Source organism: Euprymna scolopes, chromosome 32 (assembly GCF_053919585.1).
Source record: "Euprymna scolopes isolate OS-2025 chromosome 32, ASM5391958v1, whole genome shotgun sequence".
NCBI lineage: Eukaryota > Metazoa > Mollusca > Cephalopoda > Sepiida > Sepiolidae > Euprymna > Euprymna scolopes.
The window spans coordinates 64,681,079-64,708,875 of record NC_136513.1 but is presented as its reverse complement, the minus strand read 5'-3'; the positions used below and the strand labels follow the sequence as shown (position 1 = coordinate 64,708,875).

Genomic DNA, 27,797 nt, shown 5'->3' with positions numbered 1-27,797 from the left:
TAGCTTTACTGGAATCAAGGTTTTTGATTAGCATGGCAACATCACGCACAGATATCTGTATGTCACTGTGTTTTATGATACAGGAGGAAATATGGTGGGGCTGACGGCCTCGGTCGCATAGGGTAGAATTAGCTGCAAAGTTATTGACAATGAGTTTGGCTGTGTCTGATGCTTATGAGATTACCTCAGGTCCATTAATGATAGTTGGGATAAAGCACATGCTTCTCTTCAGAATCTTGTTTGTTAAAACAGTGGGAACCAAGCCACTGCTCAGCTACTTTGGACTTGACTGACTGAGCATACAACTCTCTTGAATTCTTTATTACTCTTAGTCCTGAAAGCGGCTTTAGTCTCAGTACATCTATTACGTTGGAAGTAATGTAAAAAGTGATTTCTGTGCGCAATGGCAGTTAGGTTTTTGCTAGAATTTTTTTGATGGGTATGAAATGGTCTATACCTACAATTAACCATTCCGTCAGGTCTGATACTATAGAGGATACATTCTTTTTAAACATGGAACACAGAGGTAGATCTGATATAAATGTTCAGAAGCTATCCCAGTCAGCTATAAAGTGTCAATATACTGATAGCACCAAGTGGTCAGAAGATCCCAGTAGAAACAGAACGAGGATAAACATAACCCAGCGCAAGTTATAAGAAAAAGTTCTACGAGATTTTCATACTGACCGTCAGTGCTGGGCACATGGGTGAGTTCGTGAACAATCTGAGTGAGGTCATAAACAATGCAGAAATCATGATAGAACCTCCCCTCATCATCTGTCTTGTTTGTGTGGGTTAACTATTCCACATTGTGAACATTGAAGTCTCCACAGACATGAATATTAGCCGAAGGATGAGCAGACAGAATGTGGTCAATTTTCTCAGATATGCTCTTAAAGTTCTCCGCTGTCATGGGGGCGATAGAGGGCAAATACAAATGCAGTGGTATGAGTAAGCACATACAGGGTAAATTAAGGTTTTCTCTGGAGACGTTCCTACCACATCGAAAGTAATCTTTAAGGTAGGTACATATTCCATGTCCATGGCGATCTTGGGGGTCAGATTTGGATGTTAAGTTATCCTTTAATATGGAACTCATCAAGGGAAATAGTCGGTTCTGTGCCATATGTTATGCTTCACTTTTGTGTGGTTAACTATGAAAGCTTTTATACAATAAAAAATAAAAAACAAGATTAAAGAAATTGCTCAAGGTTCTGAACAAGAATAAAGGAAAAAGACATGAAAATAAAGGAAAAGCAGTAAACAGATGAGAAATAAGGCAATCAGGGTATAAACTCAAATACAGATGTTTATAGAAAAAATATAAACTAAAGATCAAAATCTAAAATGAGAAAAACTGGTTTAAATCGTATACCTGACGAGCAAGGAACCAATTTAAATATGCAATGTCAGTTTAATCAGAGAAAGTGTGGTTTCAACTTACAGTGTGCAGCTGGGCAATTCAGAAGATAAATCACATAAGAGTTCAAATGCAGTAAAGTTCTCTCAGTATAAAAATGTTGGTAAAATGACTGTCAATAGATAAAGTAAAAGTGAGTTCAATTAATATCAGGGACAGATGGGTTGAATTCTGGATAACAGGGCCGTTGCTACACAATCCTCATTTGGAATCACAAGGTAAGGCATCAGGTTAATAATCACAGGTAGTGTGAAATAGGTTGGAGTATGATGCAGTCAGTTAGTTGGATGAGAATGATAATGTCATTTTATCAGACAAGTGGCTGTTCTGAAATTTCTTTAACAACTCAACTATTTCTCATTCAGATTGTTGAAAACAAGATTTTCATTAACTTGAAGATTTTACTGATGGTGTGTGAGATTGTGTAAATTGTATCCAAATTCCCAACTTGAGGAATTATCTAGTTGTTGGTTCTGTGACTGGGAATGTGGGTGGATTTGTGTGTGTATGGTTTGATAACCAATTCTACTGAAAAAGTCACATGTACTTAGAGAGAGACAAGGTTGCTGGGTGTATCAACTTTTACTCTATAGAGTGATAAATCATCAATAATCAGGAAATAATATATGTCTTTGCTTGCTTAAAAAGCTATCTTTTACTCACACACTGGAAATAAAATATAAAAATGAATCCATGTGCTCAGTCAGCATTTTGTATGATAAAATCTCAAGTTTGAATCTTGGTACAACATGAAAATATATATAAGAGAGAGAGAGGGAGGAGAGAGCGAGAGAAACACACACACACACACACACACACACACACACACACACACAAAGTGCATTAGTATTGAATGGTGGTGGTGAAATTTTGTGATTTTCTTACCAGGAGAGAATTTTATATCTGATATTTCTTCCTTTCTGTGATGAAAGAAAACAATTTCATTCATGCTGTCAAAACTCAACACTTGAAAACTTCCTGACAAAATAAAAATATAAAAAAGTAATAAAAGATTATGATAATATTACTCTCTGAAAAGGTAATCAATTTTAAAACAAATTCATTCTAGTATCACTAAGATAAATAACTGCTAAAATAAATGAAAGGAACTTAGACAGAACTTACCTTATACCATGGAAGAAGGTATAATGGCTAAAATAATCTTTTATGACGAATCTATTGTTGAAATAGTTCTCCAAAATGAGGAATTACGGGTTGGGGAGTATAAAATCCAAGGAAGGAGACAAATGAGGAGATCTTTTTTTGCTTTTAGCGATTGTCAAGAAAAAGATTGAAGTACAATAAGTTGAAAGAAGAGGAAGGATATACAAATGCTATAAAATGTAATTTCCATGTCATCTGGACTGAATTGAAACATATAACAACCCATGTGTGAATAAACGAAAATGAAATTGGTCCTCAAGCTTAAAAATGACCTTGCTAGTTTCCTTTCTCAACAATAGGCTGTGTATATTATTTCAGCTTTTTTTTTCTATCAAACTGAAACATGAAGTAAATTCAAAACATAATTATATTTCATATGTACAGCTTAAAGAGGAGAATTTGTTCTGTTATCTATGATTGGTTCTGGTGTTTGGATTGAAAATTAATACTACGAATCAATGTTTCAATCAATGTTTCTTTGTTTCATAACTTTTTTATCTGAAAATTTATCAGAATATTTGATATTTGAAATGTTCTGCTTGATACTTTAGTTAAACATTATAACTTAAAAACAAATTATGTCTGTTTACGCACTAATCAAGGATTTTAATATTGTCTATCTAAAATGTTTAAATAACACCAACTTGAACAAATTGAATCACAAATGCAAATGTTTTAAATGTGTTATTCCTAGCAGGTGTTCATGCAAGACATCAATACATATGTAAAAAAATAAATCGCGTGTCATGAAAACAATGTCAAAATTATTTAATATGTAATACAATTATTAGGATTTTTTGTATGAAATAGGTTTTATTAATTCATATGATGCTTTTGTATTTTTCCGATGTATAAAAGCTAATAAATGTTGCTGTTAAGTTTGAAAAAACTATTAGGAATATGATGAAAAAACTATTAGGAATATGATGAAAAAAAATGTTTTTACTTTAATTCACCTGAAATAAGTCACATTACCACTCAGATGTAAATTAGGAATCATACTTACAGGGACATCCTAAATAAGATATTATGCAGCTAGATGTTTGTTCACATTACATATGATTTCTGCATGATAGTACTGTCAGGGAAGCAGAGAAGGAATTCTAAGGACTGCCAGTTTGAGGAAATAATTAGGTACGTGCAAAATGAATGCCAATGCTCAAAATGAATAAACATTTTGACCCCCCCCCCTCCCTTTACTTAAAAATCACCAAAACTCAGGAAATTAATCAATTTTAATGAATAATACAGTAATTTCCACAATGACAACAACAAAAACAACAACAAAAGTAATTTCAACAATAAAAACAACAACAAAAACAATTCCAACAATGACAACAACAAACACAACAACAAAAGTAATTTCAAAAACAACAAAAACAATTTGAACAATGACAACAACAAAAGTAATTTCCACTGACAACAACAAAAACAACAACAAAAACAATGACAAAAACAAAAACAATTTCAACAATGACAACAACAAAAACAATAGCAACAATGACAACAACAAAAACAATGGCAACAATGACAACAATAAAAACAATTTCAACAACAAGAAAATGTTAAAAAGTTATTCAAACAACAGATAAAGGTAATAAATCACTTTTGGAAGACCACAAAATCACTAGGTTCGAGGATTTTTTTCATCTGAACGAATCTCAAATTCACTATCAGAACTTAAATACGACCCAGATATTGTTCAATGTTTGCAGTTTATTTTCATAGGTTTGAAACAATATTTACAAAAGATGCGAACAATGGGTGCATGAAACAAAATTACACTATTGCTACAAAAGTTGGGAATATAAGAAAATACTAAATACACAAATTTAACACTGAAAGAAAATGGAGGACATGTCATATAGTGAACAATAGAAACTTTGTTAAAAATGTTTAATAAAAGAGTTTGTTTCATACACTATACAAACACTTAAATATCGTAAAAAAATGAGGACAATGATTTTGTCACAGATGTTGGTACAGTGAACACATAGTGTGAGGCATTTAATCAAACGGAATTGCCTCATTTTTATCTGGCACAGAAGGAAAAAGAAATTCGAACAAGAATTCTTAGTATTATGGATGAGAACTCAAACATTGCATTGCAAAAGGTAATGAGGAATGCCAGCATCTAATATTAAAAAAGATAACAATTGGATTGAAGAGAAAAGCATATTATTTATATAGACAGTAAGAGAAAAGCATATTATTTATATAGACAGTAAGAGAAAAGCATATTATTTAAATAGACAGTAAGAGAAAAGCATATCACGGATACAGACAGTAAGGTAAAAGTAAAAATTAAATAAAGAAAGGTTATATGTAATATGTGCAGTGGAAAGCATATAAAAAAGGTTTTTTAAGGATAAAATATGCTTTAATATGTTTTATCATATTTAATGTTTTATCATATTTAATATGTTTTATCATATTTAATGTTTTTTCATATTTAATGTTTTATCATATTTAATGTTTTATCATATTTAATGTTTTATCATATTTAATATTTTTTCATATTTAATATGTTTTATCATATTTAATGTTTTATCATATTTTAAATGTTTTATCATATTTAATGTTTTATCATATTTAATATGTTTTATCATATTTAACATGTTTTATCATATTTAATATGTTTTATCATATTTAATTTTTTATCATATTTAATATGTTTTGTTCATATTTAATACGTTTTATTATATTTAACATGTTTTATCATATTTAATATTTTATCATATTTAATATGTTTTATCATATTTAATGTTTTATTATATTTAATGTTTTATCATATTTAACATGTTTTGTCATATTTAATGTTTTATCATATTTAACATGTTTTATCATATTTAATATGTTTTACATATTTAATATTTTATCATATTTAATGCTTTATGATATTTAACATGTTTTATGATATTTAATGTTTTATCATATTTAATATGCTTTATCATATTTTATATTTTATCATATTTAATGTTTTATCATATTTACCATGCTTTATCATATTTAATATTTTATCATATTTAACATGTTTTATCATATTTAATATGTTTTATCATATTTAATATTTTTATCATATTTAATGTTTTATCATATTTAATGCTTTATCATATTTAACATGTTTTATGATATTTAATATTTTATTATATTTAACAGGCTTTATCATATTTAATATTTTATCATATTTAATGTTTTATCATATTTAATGTTTTATCATATTTAATGTTTTATCATATTTAACATGTTTTATCATATTTAATGTTTTATCATATTTAATATGTTTTATCATATTTAATGTTTTATCATATTTAACGCTTTATCATATTTAACATGTTTTATGATATTTAATATTTGATCATATTTAACATGCTTTATCATATTTAATATTTTATCATATTTAATGTTTCACCATATTTAATATTTTATCATAGTTAATGTTTTATCATATTTAATATGTTTTATCATATTTAATATGTTTTATTATATTTAATATTTTATTATATTTGATATTTTATTATATTTAATATGTTTTATCATATTTAATATGTTTTATCATATTTAATATTTTATCATATTTAATATGTTTTATCATATTTAATATTTTATTATATTTAATATATTTTATCATATTTTATATGTTTTATCATATTTAATGTTTTATCATATTTAACATGTTTTATGATATTTAATGTTTTATCATATTTAATATGCTTTATCATATTTAATATGTTTTATCATATTTAATGTTTTATCATATTTAATATGTTTTATCATATTTAATGTTTTATCATATTTAATATGTTTTATCATATTTAATGTTTTATCATATTTAATATGTTTTATCATATTTAATGTTTTATCATATTTAATGCTTTATCATATTAAACATGTTTTATGATATTTAATATTTTATCATATTTAACATGCTTTATCATATTTAATATTTTATCATATTTAATATTTTATCATATTTAACATGCTTTATCATATTTAATATTTTATCATATTTAACATGTTTTATCATATTTAATGTTTTATCATATTTAATATGTTTTATCATATTTAATGTTTTATAATATTTAATGCTTTATCATATTTAACATATTTTATGATATTTAATATTTTATCATATTTAACATGCTTTATCATATTTAATATTTTATCATATTTAATGTTTTATCATATTTAATATTTTATCATATTTAATGTTTTATCATATTTAATATGTTTTATCATATTTAATATATTTTATTATATTTAATATGTTTTATAATATTTAATGTTTTATCATATTTAATATGTTTTATCATATTTAATATTTTATTATATTTAATATTTTATCATATTTAATATGTTTTATAATATTTAATATTTTATTATATTTAATATGTTTTATCATATTTTATATGTTTTATCATATTTAATATTTTATCATATTTAATATGTTTTATCATATTTAATATGTTTTATCATATTTAATATTTTATTATATTTAATATGTTTTATCATATTTAATATGTTTTATCATATTTAATATGTGTTATCATATTCTATATGTGTTATCTTATTTAATATGTAGGTCATAAAAGTTTGCATTGTCTGACGAAACAGAGATAAGTAGAAACAAAAATCAACATAGTTTTGTCTAAAAATAAATTGGAGGGACTAAAGAAGTAAATATGTAAATATAAAAATAAATTGGAGGGACTAAAGAAGTAAATATGTAAATATAAAAACAAATTGGAGGGACTAAAGAAGTAAATATGTAAATATAAAAATAAATTTGAAGGACTAAAGAAGTAAATATATAAATATAAAAATAAATTGGCAGGACTAAAGAAGTAAATATGTAAATATAAAAATAAATTGGAAGGACTAAAGAAGTAAATATGTAAATATAAAAATAAATTGGAAGGACTAAAGAAGTAAATATGTAAATATAAAAATAAATTAGAAGGACTAAAGAAGTAAATATGTAAATATAAAAATAAATTGGAAGGACTAAAGAAGTAAATATGTAAATATAAAAATAAATTTGAAAGGACTAAAGAAGTAAATATGTAAATATAAAAATAAATTGGAAGGACTAAAGAAGTAAATATGTAAATATAAAAATAAATTGGAAGGACTAAAGAAGTAAATATGTAAATATAAAAATAAATTGGAGGGACTAAAGAAGTAAATATGTAAATATAAAAATAAATTGGAAGGACTAAAGAAGTAAATATGTAAAAATAAAAATAAATTGGAAGGACTAAAGAAGTAAATATGTAAATATAAAAATAAATTGGAAGGACTAAAGAAGTAAATATGTAAATATAAAAATAAATTGGAGGGACTAAAGAAGTAAATATGTAAATATAAAAATAAATTGGAGGGACTAAAGAAGTAAATATGTAAATATAAAAATAAATTGGAAGGACTAAAGAAGTAAATATGTAAATATAAAAATAAATTGGAGGGACTAAAGAAGTAAATATGTAAATATAAAAATAAATTGGAAGGACTAAAGAAGTAAATATGTAAATATAAAAATAAATTGGAGGGACTAAAGAAGTAAATATGTAAATATAAAAATAAATTGGAGGGACTAAAGAAGTAAATATGTAAATATAAAAATAAATTGGAAGGACTAAAGAAGTAAATATGTAAATATAAAAATAAATTGGAAGGACTAAAGAAGTAAATATGTAAATATAAAAATAAATTGGAAGGACTAAAGAAGTAAATATGTAAATATAAAAATAAATTGGAAGGACTAAAGAAGTAAATATGTAAATATAAAAATAAATTGGAAGGACTAAAGAAGTAAATATGTAAATATAAAAATAAATTGGAAGGACAAAAGAAGTAAATATGTAAATATAAAAATAAATTGAAAGGACTAAAGAAGTAAATATGTAAATATAAAAATAAATTGGAAGGACTAAAGAAGTAAATATGTAAATATAAAAATAAATTGGAAGGACTAAAGAAGTAAATATGTAAATATAAAAATAAATTGGAAGGACTAAAGAAGTAAATATGTAAATATAAAAATAAATTGGAGGGACTAAAGAAGTAAATATGTAAATATAAAAATAAATTGGAGGGACTAAAGAAGTAAATATGTAAATATAAAAATAAATTGGAAGGACTAAAGAAGTAAATATGTAAATATAAAAATAAATTGGAAGGACTGAAGAAGTAAATATGTAAATATAAAAATAAATTGGAAGGACTAAAGAAGTAAATATGTAAATATAAAAATAAATTGGAAGGACTAAAGAAGTAAATATGTACATATAAAAATAAATTGGAAGGACTAAAGAAGTAAATATGTAAATATAAAAATAAATTGAAAGGACTAAAGAAGTAAATATGTAAATATAAAAATAAATTGGAAGGACTAAAGAAGTAAATATGTAAATATAAAAATAAATTGGAAGGACTAAAGAAGTAAATATGTAAATATAAAAATAAATTTGGGGGGACGAAAGAAGTAAATATGTAAATATAAAAATAAATTGGAAGGACTAAAGAAGTAAATATGTAAATATAAAAATAAATTGGAAGGACTAAAGAAGTAAATATGTAAATATAAAAATAAATTGGAAGGACTAAAGAAGTAAATATGTAAATATAAAAATAAATTGGAAGGACTAAAGAAGTAAATATGTTAATATAAAAATAAATTGGAAGGACTAAAGAAGTAAATATGTAAATATAAAAATAAATTGGAAGGACTAAAGAAGTAAATATGTAAATATAAAAATAAATTGGAAGGACTAAAGAAGTAAATATGTAAATATAAAAATAAATTGGAAGGACTAAAGAAGTAAATATGTAAATATAAAAATAAATTGGGAGGACTAAAGAAGTAAATATGTAAATATAAAAATAAATTGGGAGGACTAAAGAAGTAAATATGTAAATATAAAAATAAATTGGAGGGACTAAAGAAGTAAATATGTAAATATAAAAATAAATTGGAAGGACTAAAGAAGTAAATATGTAAATATAAAAATAAATTGGGAGGACTAAAGAAGTAAATATGTAAATATAAAAATAAATTGGAGGGACTAAAGAAGTAAATATGTAAATATAAAAATAAATTGGAGGGACTAAAGAAGTAAATATGTAAATATAAAAATAAATTGGAGGGACTAAAGAAGTAAATATGTAAATATAAAAATAAATTGGAAGGACTAAAGAAGTAAATATGTAAATATAAAAATAAATTGGAAGGACTAAAAAAGTACATATGTAAATATAAAAATAAATTGGAAGGACTAAAGAAGTAAATATGTAAATATAAAAATAAATTGGAAGGACTAAAGAAGTAAATATGTAAATATAAAAATAAATTGGAAGGACTAAAGAAGTAAATATGTAAATATAAAAATAAATTGGAAGGACTAAAGAAGTAAATATGTAAATATAAAAATAAATTGGAGGGACTAAAGAAGTAAATATGTGAATATAAAAATAAATTGGAGGGACTAAAGAAGTAAATATGTAAATATAAAAATAAATTGGAGGGACTAAAGAAGTAAATATGTAAATATAAAAATAAATTGGAAGGACTAAAGAAGTAAATATGTAAATATAAAAATAAATTGGAAGGACTAAAGAAGTAAATATGTAAATATAAAAATAAATTGGAAGGACTAAAGAAGTAAATATGTAAATATAAAAATAAATTGGAAGGACTAAAAAAGAAAATATGTAAATATAAAAATAAATTGGAGGGACTAAAGAAGTAAATATGTAAATATAAAAATAAATTGGAAGGACTAAAGAAGTAAATATGTAAATATAAAAATAAATTGGAGGGACTAAAGAAGTAAATATGTAAATATAAAAATAAATTGGAAGGACTAAAGAAGTAAATATGTAAATATAAAAATAAATTGGAAGGACTAAAGAAGTAAATATGTAAATATAAAAATAAATTGGAAGGACTAAAGAAGTAAATATGTAAATATAAAAATAAATTGGAAGGACTAAAGAAGTAAATATGTAAATATAAAAATAAATTGGAAGGACTAAAGAAGTAAATATGTAAATATAAAAATAAATTGGAAGGACTAAAAAAGAAAATATGTAAATATAAAAATAAATTGGAAGGACTAAAGAAGTAAATATGTAAATATAAAAATAAATTGGAAGGACTAAAGAAGTAAATATGTAAATATAAAAATAAATTGGAAGGACTAAAGAAGTAAATATGTAAATATAAAAATAAATTGGAAGGACTAAAGAAGTAAATATGTAAATATAAAAATAAATTGGAAGAACTAAAGAAGTAAATATGTAAATATAAAAATAAATTGGAAGGACTAAAAAAGAAAATATGTAAATATAAAAATAAATTGGAAGGACTAAAGAAGTAAATATGTAAATATAAAAATAAATTGGAAGGACTAAAGAAGTAAATATGTAAATATAAAAATAAATTGGAAGGACTAAAGAAGTAAATATGTAAATATAAAAATAAATGGGCAGACCGTAAAATTGTTACTTAATTCAGTAAGTGATATATCGGAAAAAAGACCTATCGGCTGTCCTCTACTGCGATATAAGGACCAACTCAAATCCACCCTAAAAAACACCGGATTTGATCTTCACATCTGGGAAACAACCTCTCAGGATCGGTGCCTGTGGCGCTAATCCATCATACATTGTACCAAAGGATACCAGGCAGAAAGAAGAAGACTGGTGGAGATCAAGAGGCAGGCAAGAAAAAATCGTGCTGAACAACAACGCCCCCTGCCAAGCATTGCTTGCCTTCTCTGCCCACGCAAACTCCACGCTCAGATTGGATCACAGATGACTTCTCAGACCAAACACTGAGGGAAGAGGAGACTGAAATTCTCGGATATGAGAAATTGGCCGACGATATCGGTAATAAATGAATAAAACAAACACAGAAAAGATTGCCAGACGAGTATCAGATACAAAAGTTCAAAGGAAAACTAAAGTGTAAGAGGGGGGGAAAACTCATAAATTGAAAATATATGTACTTCGTCATTCATAGAATCTTTTCACGCTCAAGTGAATTGCACCGTTCAACTCATGGAAATAACGAATTGATTCTTTTTGTAACAAAAATAACGTCGTTGATAAAAAATAAGACTAAGCAAACAAAAAAATTCGTTAAAAAACGAATTTTTTTGTTTGCTTAGTCGTATTTTTTAACGAATTTCCTCACGTTTTCTCAGAAGGAAGTCTGTGCACAAACAGAAGTTGACTTCGAATTAGAACAAAATGTTAAATCAGTTCTTAAACCTAAAAGAACAGCACCATTTCAACAGTAGATGCAATAAATGAGGCATTAGAAAGGTTGAAAAAAATGGTGTCGTTTCAAAAGTCATTTACTTGGGCGTCATCAACAGTATTTATAAGAAAAGAAAAAACGAAAAATTAGAGTATGCACTGACTTTTTCGACTGGGTTAAATGACTGTTTGGAAGATGATACCATCTACCATCTTCAGAAAATATATTCACTAAATTAAATGGAGATAAAGTGTTTTCAAAGTTAGATATGCCTGAAGCTTACCTTCAGGTTAAAGTTGGTGAAGAAAGATTGAAGTACCTGACAATAAACACACATAAAGGGATTTTTAACTTAATCGTCGACGGTAGCTCCAAGCCTATTCTAGCAAATAATAGTCACAATGTTAATGGGTATGGAATATGCAACTGTATATTTAGATGATATTCGTATTTTGATTCAAAGCAAAAATGAGATGCAACACAAAGCCATATTAGAGCAGTATTTTAGAAAATTGAAGAATATAGATTCAAGCTGACTTCTGAAAAATGTGAATTCTGCTTAATGAAGATAAAATATTGTGGATAAATTACTGATAGTAAAGGAAGAAATTCAGACCCAGAAAGGGATGAAGCTGCACCTGATAATGTTGCTAAACTCCAGGACTTCTTGGGATTAGTAAATTACTATAATATATATATCCCAAAAGTATATGATATGAGAGTACCGTTATATAATTTTATAAAAAAAGGCATAAAATTGATAACGGCAGAAGAATGCGAACAGGCATTTAAAAAAAATAAAAGGATGTTTTACCAAAAAATAAAAGGCTGTTTTACCAAACAGACCCATCATTGGCACATTTCGACCCGAAGAAGATTACTGTACTGGCAGATTCAGAAGAGAGTACTCAAAGAATTCCACATGGACTGAGGATTTAACAACTGAAATCGTTAATGAAAGGTTACATGTATTCGCCTCGGATGGGTCAGAATATAGAAATGGTGATAAAACAATGTAGGGGATGCCAACTGGCAGCAAGGGATCCACCAGTAAAAATTCAGCCAGACGAATATCCCATGAACTTGACTGCATATCGACTATGCAGGGCCCATAAATGGATCGTATTACTTGTGAACAGTTTCACAAAGCGACCAGAAAATGTGCGGACATCCAAAGGCGCTTAATGATAAATGCACTTAACAAAATTTTTAGTCATTTTGAACTTTTGAAAACTTTAGTCAGCGACAATGGAACCTAATTCATAAGAAAAGAATTTAAATGTCAATTGAGCATGTGACAATGTCAGTTTACCATCCAAGATCTAATAAAAGGGCATAAAAATTTGTGAACATGTTCAAACGAGCTTTGAAGAAGAATCAAGGCATAAACACAAATGAACGAAGTATTCAGAAATTTTTGACAGTTTACAAAATCATGCCAAACCTAAATATTTCATCACGTTTATCACTAGCAGAGTTAATGTTCGCAAGAAAAATATGCTCTGTGTTTGATAGGCTATTGTCTATTCCAGCAAATAAACCACCAATAAAAGAAAATCAGGTGACTAATGTTTAAAGACCAGGGGACAAAGTTTTCTTCAAAAACTTTACGACTGGAAGAATGTTTTGGGATAAAGGGAATAGTTACCAAAAGAATTGAACATGTCATATATGATATAAAAAAGAAATAAATTTCCATGCAAAAGACATTGGAATCAGTTGAGACACAGGCATACTACAGAGGTCATGGAAGTACTATATGATTCGTTTTAAACACCTGTCCCCATGTCAGAATTCTCCAACTGTTCCCAAACTCAGGCCAGAAATATCAGTGGGTCAAAGGTTATCACAACAAGGTTTGAGTGAGAAAAATTCAGAAAAAACGTAACAAGATTGTGTTCAGACCCTAAGAAAAGAAGATATTAAAGCTAAATTTCATAGGAAAATTAAACTCCGGGGGGGGGGGTGATATAATGAATATAAGTATTTACATCCGGATCTTCCCTTATGTTCAGCTGGTTAAGCCATAAATACTGGCTTGTAGAAATATTTGGGAAAGACATTGAAACGTACACACAAACCTCGTACCATAAATCATGCTGTGTTTAAAATGCTCGTCCAGACTGCAACATACCATAAAAAATTATTCCAAATTACCATTTCTTCAAACGATATATATCTCTTTCTCAGGATCATATCAGGTTTTATTTTGATGCATAAATTCAAAATGATTGTGCGGATAAAACATACGGAAAAGCAATGAAAACATATTCCAAGTAGATTTTACAATAAAATAGAATGAATAAAATATCTGCATTTCTCTTCTTCTTGATGTTTTTTCCTGTTGTTTACATAAAACAGAAATAAACAAACAAAAAAAGAGAAATAAGTAAGTAAATAAAAGAAATAATGGTAATTATTTTTCTTTTCATATAAGACTAGCCTGGGTACCCGGCATTGCCCGGGTGTTTGGAGGTCTGTGTTGAGCAAAAACAAAAAAAATGGTAGTAGGCAGCCAGGCTCGAACCTGTACCGTGAAGGAGGAAAAGAACGTGTGAAAAAAAAACGTGACGCCTTTTCTGTTGCGTCCATCGCCAAACCAGAAGTGGCGAAGGTTTAAATTAAGGCTTGTCATTTAAAAATAGGGAATGAATTTCGAAAATGTCGGCGAAAAAAGCGACCCCTCCATGTAGAAAAGTGTCCAGTTGAGGGTGAAGGAATTAATGTTTTTAGCAAATTTTTCGATATTTGTTGTTCGAAGGGTCAAGCTTCAAAACGATACCAACCTCGTGAAAATCCGTCGCCTCTGTTGAAAGTTTTTGCAAGACATACATACATACATACATTTAAACAGACAGGTAAGATTTATATTATAGATTGTACAAAGTTTAGAAACATTTTCTTTAGATGTAAAATCTTAAATTATGAATATTTATAAAAACAAAAATAAAACGATAATGGCTTCTTTTTACTTTATAGGGATATTTTTTCTTGTTTTAAAATCGCTTTAACTTTTTTTATTTCTAAAATATTTTGTTTGGGAGTATTTGTTTACATTTTTATATAGACAAAAGTTAAAAACTAATTTTGTATCAGATTTTTAGGCAAACTTTATTTGGTATATTTTATTATTTTCATGCCACTTAAACAACAAAACACCTTCGTTTTCTGAGAAACCAATTGAAAATATAAGATTCCTTTCTTTCAGTTAGCAAGTCGTCTGTAATCACTATAAGTCACTTCATTAAAAACTGCACTTTAATTTCTTTTAACTTAGTTTAATTATTCATTTTTCATTATAGTAATTTATAAAAAGCAAAAAAAATTCTATCTACTACTGCATTTTTATTTACTCTAATTTTAAAAAAGTTTTGTGGAGATTATTTTATCTATCATATCGTATTTATTTGTGATTAGCGGGGGTACCCGGCGTTGCCCGGGTGTTTGTAGGTGTGTGTGGTGTTAAATAAAAAAGAACTCGGGGAGGGGGGTAGGATCGAACCCGAAGCCCTGAGGCGAAGTTTGAAAATAAAATCGGCCAGCCAGAATGAGTTAGTGAAAGATGTTTGAATTCATTTAAAAACGAAATTGACAGGTGCGCGGCCGGAAGTCGTCGAGCGTTATGACGACGACAACTACTACTACAACGACGACTACGATGACGATGTAGGTTTGTTTGTTATAAGCGAAGTAAAAAAAGAAAACAACGTTAACACTTAAGCAGGAAAAAAAAACACAAAAAAAACTAACGTAAGGCAAACGAACGATGAAAACAGAAAACGAACACGTGAAAAAAATGGCTTCAATAATCCTGTTTCGATATTAAAATTTTAAAAATCGGTGGGTACCCGTGTGTTTTGGGGTGTGTGAATGTCATGGTTAATGATACACTATCTGAAAGTACTTTGTTCACACTCCTTGACAACATTCACAGGCAACATGAATGAGAACAAATGCATTGACATCGTTGCCAAGGCTGCTACAAAGGAGGTGGGCTTTCTAATGTGCTAGAAGGTTACTCACACCAGAGAGTACCATGTACTTCTACAAAGCCACTATACACCCATGCATGCATGGTGCATCTGCTACTAGTCTCTCCCTCCTAGGCTTCACAAAAGAGTTTCCAACCTAATAGATCCTGCACTAGCAACCAAACTCCAATCTCTGTCGCATCGCAGGAATGTTTCATCTTTGTGTCTGTTTTACAAGTATTTTAATGAAACTTAAAGCACATGTACCCACTCGATGTAAAAACTCGATGTAAAAACTCCTAACCCGACAAGCAGCAAAACCCCATACCCCACACCTCAAAACTTTTAAATTCCCCCCTGGGCCCCTGTTTCCCAGACTAAAATGAAGAGGTTCAAGTGTAATATGGACAGACATCTCACTGCTTCATTTCTTTTTCTTACTTTCCTTCTCTGCCCTGCTCTAACCAAGTCTGTCGACCTATTTCACAAATCCCAAAACTCCATCATGAAAAGTTTTCAGAAAAAATACACGATTAAACCAAGATCTATAACTTCCAATGTAGATTCCAAATACCATGTCTCCTTCTCCAACATCAGGGGCCTTCCAGAGGGTGAAATCCAATTACAGGAGACTAAACCAGACCTATTATCCCTAAGTGAAACTGGCATTGGACCGACTATTTCCCTAGATGAGATTATTAGATTAGATCAATGGTTCTCAACCTTTTTTTAATCATGACTTTCTTTTCTTTTTAATGTATTTTGGTGAACCCTTATTGCTTATTTTATTTTTCAGTAATGCAAAGAAAACCAAAGAACATATATCAACAGTTTATCTTGAAGGAAGACTGAACTGATATTTACGTTACACGTACTATGGGGACCCCGGTTGAGAACCATTGGATTAGATGATTAAAGGATACTCTAATGTAACTTCCAATTCATGTGTCACCACTCTTAAGATCGCCATATGTGCCTACATTAAAGATGGCTTTCCATGTGGTAGAGACTAAATTACTTTATATGTGCTTCCGGGTTGCACTTACTCACACCACTGCATTTATATTTGCTCTCTATTGCCCCTACAACAGTGGCGTTACTATCTTTAAGAGCATATCTGAGAAAATTGACCACATCCTGTCTGCTCATCCTTTGGCTAACATTCACGTCTATGGAGACTTCAATGTTCACAATGTGGAATAGTTAACCCACTCAAACCAGCCAGATAATGAGGGGAGGTTCTGTCACATTTCGCCATTGCTTATGACCTCACTCAGATTGTTCGCGAACCCACCAGTGTTCCTAACACTGACAGTCAGTATGAAAATCTTCTAGAACTTTTTCTTACAACCTGCCCTGAGCTATGTTCATCCTTGGTTCTGTCTCCACTAGGATCTTGCGACCACTCGGTTGTATTAGTTAAGATCAAAATGAAATGTAATATGTCCTCAGATGTACCTCTCCATCGTACAGTATATCGATACTCTATGGCCGACTTGGATAACTTCCATACATTTATATCAGATTCACCTCTGCATTCCATGTTTAAAACGAATGTGTCCTCTATAGTATCAGACCTGACAGAATAGTTAATTGTACGTATAGACCGTTTTATACCCTCCAAAAAATTCCAGCAAAAACCTAACAGCCAGCCGCGGCTCTGTCCAGAATGTGCTGCTGCCATTGCACACAGAAATCACTTTTTCCATTGCTTCCAACGTAATAGATGTACTAAAGCCAGTTTCAGGACTAAGAGTAATAAAGAACGCAAGAGAGCTGTATGCTCAGTCAGTCAAATCCAAAGTAGCTGAGCAGCGGCTTGGTTCCCACCAGTTTTGGCAAATAGCAAACAGGATTCTGAACAGAAGCGTGTGTTCTAGCCCAACTATCATCTGAGGTAATTTCATCAACATCAGACAAAGCCAAACTTTTTGCCAATAACTTTGCAACTAATACTACATTATGTGACCAAGGCCACCAACCATCAGTATTTCCTCCTGTATCAGAAAACATACTATGCAACATGCAGATATCTGTGCATGATGTTGCCAAGCTAATCAAAAACATTGATTCCAGTAAAGCAACTGGCCCTGACAGCATTCTCATTATAGTGTTGAAAAAGCTTCAACTAGAACTAGCTCTCATACTTACAATGCTGTTTAAGCTTAGTTTTAAGGAGAACTGCTTCCAAACACCCTGGAAAATCTCCTCAGTATGCCCTGTATTTAAGAATTTAGGTGATCAGTCATCTCCCTCCCAGTACAAGCCAATAAGTCTCCTGTGTGTCATGAGTAAGTTGCTGGAATTTGTGTTAAATAGAGAAGTAGTCAGAAAAAATAACATTCTTAGTGACATGCAGTATGGTTTCCATTTCTGTTAAATATACAGCAGATGTGCTAATGGTAATATCTCATAGGGCAATTACCTCTGACATATCAGAGGCCTTTGATAGAGTATGGCATAAAAATCGTTTTGAGAATAGTCCCTAAAAAGTCCCTCTGCAAACCATGAATTAGCATTTCAAGATCAAAAATTTATAAAAAAAAAAAGTACACTACATACTTTCATATTTAAAAAAAATGTGCTTCTACTATATGAAAAAAAAATTATTTTTTAACTAAAACAAAAGTGAGAACCTTTTGAACCCATAAGTATTCAACATAAAGTGACGCAAACGTAAAAACTCAACCCAATAAAACATTAAATGCATTAATATATAAAAAATTTTTTCTGTACTTTCACATATAAATGTGTTAGATACCTGTACATCTGATGGTATTATGCATGTTTCATGACTTCTGTAATCTTTTTTTCTAACATCTTCTGAAACAAGGATTTTATGTAAATTAACATTCTGAAACCATTTCAAGATTTTGATTTTGTTTTCTAAACACTTTGCCTGTCATTAAACGGAGTAAATATGTTAATACACTCATTTTTAAAGTCTATATAATGTATAGCTTAAAATGAAAAGATATGTTTGCTGTCTACAAGAATAAAAGTTACCATCTTTGAATCCAATTGCCACAGCTTTGCCATCTGGTGAAAAGCACACACACCGAGCTGCACCTTTAAGTATTTTGTAATTAACCATTTTGTATTCAGCCAAAGTGCTCCATATCCGCAGAGTTTTGTCATCACTGACTGTCGCACACAGATCCTTTGAAGGATGTGTTTCTAGACCCCATACTTCGCCCATCTTGTGACCCTGGAAAAAAATTGCAGGAATCTTCGTTATTCTAATATCTTACAATAAGAAAATGAATCTTTTCGTATTCTTAGCTTGTTGTAGTTACAGAAGTGTTTTGCAACCATTTTTAATGGTATGATAATTTATATATACATAAAATATAAATGAAATTTTTTATTTTTTAGGTAATGTAAAATGCTTATGAGAAACATTTTACATTTTCTGTAATTATTTCATTTTATTCTTGTGGATTAAGAATGAATTGTGTGGATGTGAATTTAGTGAAATTATGCATTTGCAACTTGTAACGACTTATTTTACATTAACATGGCTTTATCAAGAAGTGGTTGAAACAATTCATACTTTGAGATGAATTTCTCACCATGTGAAAGATGAAAATACAAAATCTTATGACAATAGCAGCATCCTGCACTCAAACCAAAGCATCCTTTTACTCAATGTGGAAATTTGCTAAAGCTTAGAGATCAGTGCTTACTCTGTTTATTGATTTTTTAAATTATAATCACCTTCATGAAGAAGATGAAAGAGTTAAAGAAGAACCAAAAATGTGTATTAAACTCTGCTATTTGTAATGTTTCATTTCTTCTGTACATTGGCATAGTTTTGTATAATGGTCATTATATTTGAATTGTTAAAAGTGAATGGAGTAACTTCAAGGAATTGCTGTCATTACTAACCAACAAAGAGTTGCCACTATCAACTAAGAAAGAAGTTATCAGTCATGTGTATGCTGTGATATATGGAAGTGAAACCATACCAGTGAAAGTTAAAGACTTGTGCGGCATGGATGGCCGTGAAATGTGAATCTTAAAGACAAACTTAGTTCTGATGAGCTCAGAAGAAGATTTAATCTGAATATTATAAAAAATACTGAAAGAATAAATGAGAGTTTTCTGTTAGTAGATGTAGAACAGTTGAGGTAGTAGTGTCAGTTGGCAGAGAAAGGCCAGGGAAAATATGATAGAGATGGATTTGAGAGAATAAGTGTTAAATAGCTAATTAGATTTAGGTTAGTTTGAAAATCAATTTTAAAAATAGCTAATTAGATTTAGGTTAGTTTGAAAGTCAATTTTTAAAATAGCCAATTAGATTTAGTTTAGTATGAAAGTCGATTTTAAAAATAACTAATTAAATTTAGGTTTGTTTGAAAGTCAATTTTTTAAATAGCTAATTAGATTTAGGTTAGTTTGAAAATCAATTTTAAAAATAGCTAATTAAATTTAGGTTAGTTTGAAAGTCAATTTTTAAAATAGCCAATTAGATTTAGTTTAGTATGAAAGTCGATTTTAAAAATAACTAATTAGATTTAGGTTAGTTTGAAAGTCAATTTTTAAAATAGATAATTAGATTTAGGTTTGTTTGAAAGTCAATTTTTTAAAATAGTTAATTAGATTTAGGTTAGTTTGAAAGTCAATTTTTTAAAATATCTAATTAAATTTAGGTTAGTTTGAAAATCAATTTTAAAAAAAACTAATTAGATTTAGGTTAGTTTGAAAGTCAATTTTTAAAATAGCTAATTAGATTTAGGTTAGTTTGAAAGTCAATTTTTAAAATAGCTAATTAGATTTAGGTTAGTTTGAAAGTCAATTTTTAAAATAGATAATTAGATTTAGGTTTGTTTGAAAGTCAATTTTTTAAAATAGTTAATTAGATTTAGGTTAGTTTGAAAGTCAATTTTTAAAAATAGTTAATTAGATTTAGGTTAGTTTGAAAGTCAATTTTTTAAAATAGCTAATTAAATTTAGGTTAGTTTGAAAATCAATTTTTAAAAAAACTAATTAGATTTAGGTTAGTTTGAAAGTCAATTTTTAAAATAGCTAATTAGATTAAGGTTAGTTTGAAAATCAATTTTTAAAATAGCTAATTAGATTTAGGTTAGTTTGAAAGTCAATTTTTAAAATAGCTAATTAGATTTAGGTTAGTTTGAAAGTCAATTTTTAAAATAGCTAATTAGATTTAGGTTAGTTTGAAAGTCAATTTTTAAAATAGATAATTAGATTTAGGTTTGTTTGAAAGTCAATTTTTTAAAATAGTTAATTAGATTTAGGTTAGTTTGAAAGTCAATTTTTAAAAATAGTTAATTAGATTTAGGTTTGTTTGAAAGTCAATTTTTTAAAATAGCTAATTAAATTTAGGTTAGTTTGAAAATCAATTTTTAAAAAAACTAATTAGATTTAGGTTAGTTTGAAAGTCAATTTTTAAAATAGCTAATTAGATTTAGGTTAGTTTGAAAGTCAATTTTTAAAATAGCTAATTAGATTTAGGTTAGTTTGAAAGTCAATTTTTAAAATAGATAATTAGATTTAGGTTAGTTTGAAAGTCAATTTTTAAAATAGCTAATTAGATTTAGGTTAGTTTGAAAGTCAATTTTTAAAATAGATAATTAGATTTAGGTTTGTTTGAAAGTCAATTTTTTAAAATAGTTAATTAGATTTAGGTTAGTTTGAAAGTCAATTTTTAAAAATAGTTAATTAGATTTAGGTTTGTTTGAAAGTCAATTTTTTAAAATAGCTAATTAAATTTAGGTTAGTTTGAAAATCAATTTTTAAAAAAACTAATTAGATTTAGGTTAGTTTGAAAGTCAATTTTTAAAATAGATAATTAGATTTAGGTTTGTTTGAAAGTCAATTTTTAAAATAGCTAATTAGATTTAGGTTAGTTTGAAAGTCAATTTTTAAAATAGCTAATTAGATTTAGGTTAGTTTGAAAGTCAATTTTTAAAATAGTTAATTAGATTTAGGTTAGTTTGAAAGTCAATTTTAAAAATAGCTAATTAGATTTAGGTTAGTTTGAAAGTCAATTTTTAAAATAGTTAATTAGATTTAGGTTAGTTTGAAAGTCAATTTTTAAAATAGCTAATTAGATTTAGGTTAGTTTGAAAGTCAATTTTTTAAAATAGTTAATTAGATTTAGGTTAGTTTGAAAGTCAATTTTTAAAATAGTTAATTAGATTTAGGTTAGTTTGAAAGTCAATTTTGAAAATAGTTAATTAGATTTAGGTTAGTTTGAAAGTCAATTTTTAAAATAGTTAATTAGATTTAGGTTAGTTTGAAAGTCAATTTTTAAAATAGCTAATTAGATTTAGGTTAGTTTGAAAGTCAATTTTTTAAAATAGTTAATTAGATTTAGGTTAGTTTGAAAGTCAATTTTGAAAATAGTTAATTAGATTTAGGTTAGTTTGAAAGTCCATTTTGAAAATAGTTAATTAGATTTAGGTTAGTTTAAAAGTCAATTTTTAAAATAGTTAATTAGATTTAGGTTAGTTTAAAAGTCAATTTTTAAAAGTAAGCATGTAAAATGAACGTTAAACCGATGATTGTATTGCACTGTAAATTGTAATCATGTCTGCTCCTTCAACAAGGTCTGTTTGATGGTATACCAACACATTTTGAGGTAATGAATAATGATGAATGAATCCCTTCAATATTATTTCATGTAGTGTGTCTTTGGCAAGAATAGTCTGGCAGCGCCCATCCTTCTCCACGCTTCATACAGCATGTGGTCTTACCAAATAATCACCCATTTTAATACTGACCAGGCTCAATGTCGCTTAACTTTGATGATCTAATCAGAACCGATATGTCAATGTGATTGTGTTGTGCATAATAGAGAAACCCAATATTTCAAGTAAATTATTCACTGCATATGATCAATTGAACAAAAGTAGCTATGTTATGCATAGATTTTATGCCATTGCCCAAGGTATTAACAAATGACAGTATTCATTCAGTCAATCATGCACAGACTCACCTTGCAGTCTTTTTGGGCTGCAAATGACCCTATTAATAGCTGGTAGAAAAAATCATTTTATGAGAGAAAAGAAAGCAATTTAAATAATTATATACAGCACAAAAGTATATTTAAAGCAAGCAATGCTAAGTTCTACTCATGTATTTAGCATAGTTATAGTAAATATTGAAAAAATATATGCATAATATATTATATTTTAGTATATGTGCATATAGATAAAATAGTAAGATTATTTCAGCCACACTGATGAGTTGTGTAGATAACTATATATATGTATGTATGCTCCCCTATAGGTAAAGCACTCTGGTGAAAAAACTAACAATTTTCATTTTACATTAGTCATGCTCTCCCATATTTTTTAAATTATGAGTATCATAATTAAAAATTTACATAAATAATATCATGTGATACAATGTCCCTTATTATCACTCGGAGGTTCTCGGCTTCATTGGTTGAGTGTTAGACATCAGTTACTGGGGTCTTATTTTCAAATCTCACAAAGTCTAGCTGCATTGATAAGCCATAGAGACAAAGTGCATGCCTATATAATATATTTTATACTTGGAAACCCATGGAAATTCTATACTTAATTAATGAAAACAGACTTTAAATTCATTATTTTAATGCATGTATATACTATAAATATAATAATTTATATAAATATTTTCCTATATTTAAATGGGAATTCATTGAAATATCAAATTAGTGTACAAATTCTGAAAGAAAAGTGAGAAGGAAAATTTTAAAATGTTTTGCACTTAAAAGAATTTAAAGGAGAAAATTAACATTTTTACTAAGTTTATTTTTTTAAATAAACATAGTAAAAAAAATAAACTTAGTAAAAAAATAAACTTAGTAGTTTATTTTTTTACTAAGTTAACAAAATGAAGACATAACAGGAAAACAGTATGAAAGTGTGATGACAAACGAATCTATTTCAAACTTCCGAATGACAAGCTGATCTATGGAGGATCGTTTTAACTAAAATGTGTCGATTTAGCTACGAAACTGTTCTGACAACTAAATGAAGATTGTACGGACAACACCTCTCATTGAAATGTGAGGACATTTTTATCTTCCTAATACAGCAAAAAAAGATATGAACAACTTAATATTGAAGAAACGTCTATAAATGTTGAACCTACCTGCATTAGCATAAACATGGGACCATCTTTCTCAACTTCCAGAATGTCACCATTCTTAGTGCCAACCAAAATTTTCCCATGACCAAGCACCACTGCACGAATAGTGGGACAATCTTCAATAAGGATTCCTCTCGATTCCTGGATGAAAGATGTTCGCTTTATGGCATAAGTTCTCAGACATTGTTCAAATTTTCCATCCCAAAGAACTATATTTCCATCCTTTCCGCCAGTCACAAATCCCTAAAAAGAGAAATTTTAAATTACCATGATTTTCTTCTGTTTTTTATTTTTTTATTTTTTTTAAACAGATAAAAATCTTGTCATCTTTTCTAAAAATAATTACAATTTGTTTAACATTATGAGGAAAATGAACATAGAACCAATTTTAGATTGGAATTTAGTTTGAAATGAATGGAAAAACACAAACAACCCGAGAATTCACAGCATCATGTATTTAATAATTAATGTAATAAATATACATACATCTGGGATGCTTCTTACAAAAATATATAATTGGCAGGTGTAAGCCATAAATACGGACAGGTATAGCAGCTTGAGGGAGACATCAGACGAGGCACCAAAAAACCTATTATTAGTTTGTATAGCTACAAACAACTTGTACACCTACAAACAACTTACATAGATACAAACAATTTGCATAGCTACAAACAATTTGTATAGCAACAACTTGTCCAGCTACAAACAATTTGTATAACTATAAACAATTTGTACAGATACAAACAATTTGTATAGCTACAATTTATACAGCTATAGCCAACTTATACACCTATAAATAACTTGTATAGCTACAGACAATTTTTATAGCTACAAACAACTTGTAAAGCTACAGACAATTTTTATAGCTACAAACAACTTGTAAAGCTACAAACAATTTTTATAGCTACAAACAACTTGTCCATCTACAAACAACTTATATAGCTACAAACAACTGTTTTTTAGGTAACTTAATCGACATTATTCAATTACTGTAGCCATCTTTGAAACCAATTGCCATAGCATTATCAACTTTTTACAGCTTATCAACTCCCTTTTCAGTTTATTTAACTCATAACTAGGACTTTTACAAGTGCTGCCTTTGCTCAACATGTCATAAAATTCTCAGTTGGAGTAAGTGTCGGTGGCGAGGCTTTCTTCATAATCAATCTCAAAATGAAATGGTAAGGGAAATTTCATAGATTATATGATGCAAATAGAGAAATTGGTTTGCTGAATTAATATTTGTTTAAAATATCTGAGTGAAAAAACACTCAAGTATGATTGTCAGGTTAGTCACTGGTATTTATGTTGAGGGGGGGGGCAATAAGCGCAATAAGTTCATACAACATTGCATCGATAGGATAGTGACTGCAGTTTGGTATATCCATATGGAAACTCTTTAGTGGGAGTGTAATAGGAAGTTTGCAAGGAGTAAGGATCATCTATGTTCTAAGCCCTCGAAAGTTGGTTGTTTTCAGGTAGATATCTGGCTGAAACATATTTTTTATTGTTTCTGAATTTTTGAGATGAGGATTGGTTATTCGTATTATTTAGATTCATCAGACTACTGTTCTCATCTTGAGTGTGATTTTTACAACCTTTCGGTCAATGTAACCTTTGACCTTCTTCAGGTGTATCTTGTCAAACTCACAAAAGTTTCTGCCGGATTCGGGAATTTGGACGGAATTTCGAGCAAAACTCTTTACTTCTGTTCTGTCAGCCATGATAGAGGTTCTAAGTAATTTGCAATTGTATTTTTTCAGTCGCCTACACTGAGGATTGAACCTTCAACCTTCAGGAGAATATCACTTTTTACAATTGATTTTTTTTTTCAAGTATTGTAAGCACTGTGCCACAGGTCCTTGCAAACAATTCTCGTACAAATTTTAGGAGCTTTAAACCTATTTTTATTTCTAGTTGTTAATATCACTATTTATTAGTAATTATTACTATATATATATATATATATATATATATATATATATATAAAATGGGTTAAGAAATTCCAACGAAAGAAAGATGTATATTTAAATAAGGGGGTAGTCACCAACAATGTGTATTTTTAACATTATTTTATTATTTGGTTTTTCATCGAGAATTATGTTTAGATCATTGTAATAATGTTTTTAAATCATTGAAATCGTTTTTAACGCGTTTCAGACGTTCTGTGAAGCGTCCTCGTCAGAAATTATTTTCAAATGTGTTGGAGATGTAAAAATAGCATTTTTGTAGTTCATTTGGAGTGTTTCCAAGAGGTGGAAGCGTGTAAATGTCTACTATTCATTAGAATGTTCAATTTTTATTACTCTTTTATTGGGCTGTGTTGAGGCCGCTGATCTCCTGAACTGAACAGAGCTTGAAATGCAAGACATACTCGCATGCACATCCATATACATATACCCACACATAAATCAGAACCGACACATTAAAACACTGGGTCTGGCCATAGCCACATGGGGAGACAAATAAATAGAAACATTAAAAAATCCCCTATACATATTTCTAAATACACCGCTCTATCTAAACAAACATAATATAAAGAATACCCAAAAAGACTGAAACGAAAAATCACAATAATCCAAAAAATAAATATCAAAATAGAATGAAAGCACCCCTACCCTTATTTCAGAAGAGCTGGTTCTCCCCCCCCTCCGCCCCTCCTCACACATACACATTAGTAACGACCTTGGATCACAGTCACTTTCCTAGGGAAGAAAATAACCTCATAATACTATAAAACAGTACACACATTCTCAAACCAATAAAAGAAAACACACACACACACCCTACCCTAAAGGAAAAGAAAAAAACACAAACAGAAAGAGAGAGTGAGAGAGAGACACACAACGCAGGAGTGATCACAGCCCAATAAAAGAGTAATAAAAATTGAACATTCTAATGAATAGTAGACATTTACGTGCTTCCACCCCTTGGAAACACTTCAAATGAACTACGAAAATGTTATTTTTACATCTCCAACACATTTGAAAATAATTTCTGAAGAGGACGCTTCACAGAACGTCTGAAACGAGTTAAAAACGATTTCAATTATTTAAAAACATTATTACAATGATCCAAACATAATTCTCAATGAAAAACTAAGACACGGAATAATAAAATAATGTTAAAAAATACACATTGTTGGTGACTACCCCCTTATTTAAATATATATATATATATATATATATATATATATATATATATATATATATATATATATATATATACTAGCAAAAGTACCCGTCGTTGACTGGGTTCAAAAACAGCCTACAGAAAATGGACTCTGATTTATGAAAGTATGATAAGTTATGAAAAGAAATGGTTGTAAAGAGATAGCTTCGAATTTGGGGGTATCAAAACCAAAGCAAAATATGATGAAAGTAAAAATAAAATAGATAAACCCCATAATAATTCATTATACCATACCTGTTCACACTGAAACACTTATCACAATATTTTGTGGATCTATATTAAAAAACCTTGTTAAACTTTGTGACATACTTACATTCTATGGAGGTCATGTACGAACGAACACCCCATAATTTTATTATACCATATTTCTTCAAACTGAAACGTAATTATCAAAGTATACTTACGCAGATAGATATAAAAAGTCTTTATTAAAGTTTGTCCCTATTTCCATTCCATGGAGGCCAGGCGCGAACGCAGACCCCACAATTTTATTATACCATCCCTATTTAAGTTAAAGCATACTTATCAAAGTATTCTTATGTACATCTATATCAAAAACACTTGTAAACGTTTTTTTTTAATTTTTTAATTTTTTATTTCCATACTTTGTGGACCAGGCGCGAACGCAGACCCCACAATTTTAATGAACCACTGTTCTGCCAGATCAAACATACCCATTCCTGTG

The 27,797-nt window shown here is 28.5% G+C and overlaps 1 protein-coding gene across 6 annotated transcripts in view; it reads right to left on the bottom strand.

Moving 5' to 3' along the window:
• Positions 1 to 27,797, bottom strand: part of LOC145256392 (echinoderm microtubule-associated protein-like 6) — a 902,875-nt gene that overhangs the window by 318,252 nt on the left and 556,826 nt on the right. For 5 of the 6 annotated variants that reach the window (XM_080115242.1, XM_080115245.1, XM_080115244.1 and 2 more), the window contains 3 exons: positions 23,924 to 24,163; positions 18,824 to 19,025; positions 2,306 to 2,398 (listed from right to left, as the gene is read on the bottom strand). In XM_080115242.1, coding sequence (XP_079971368.1) covers positions 2,306 to 2,398; positions 18,824 to 19,025; positions 23,924 to 24,163 — 535 coding nt within the window. The remainder of the gene's footprint in view (positions 1 to 2,305; positions 2,399 to 18,823; positions 19,026 to 23,923; positions 24,164 to 27,797) is intronic. The other variant, XM_080115243.1, reaches the window with a different exon arrangement.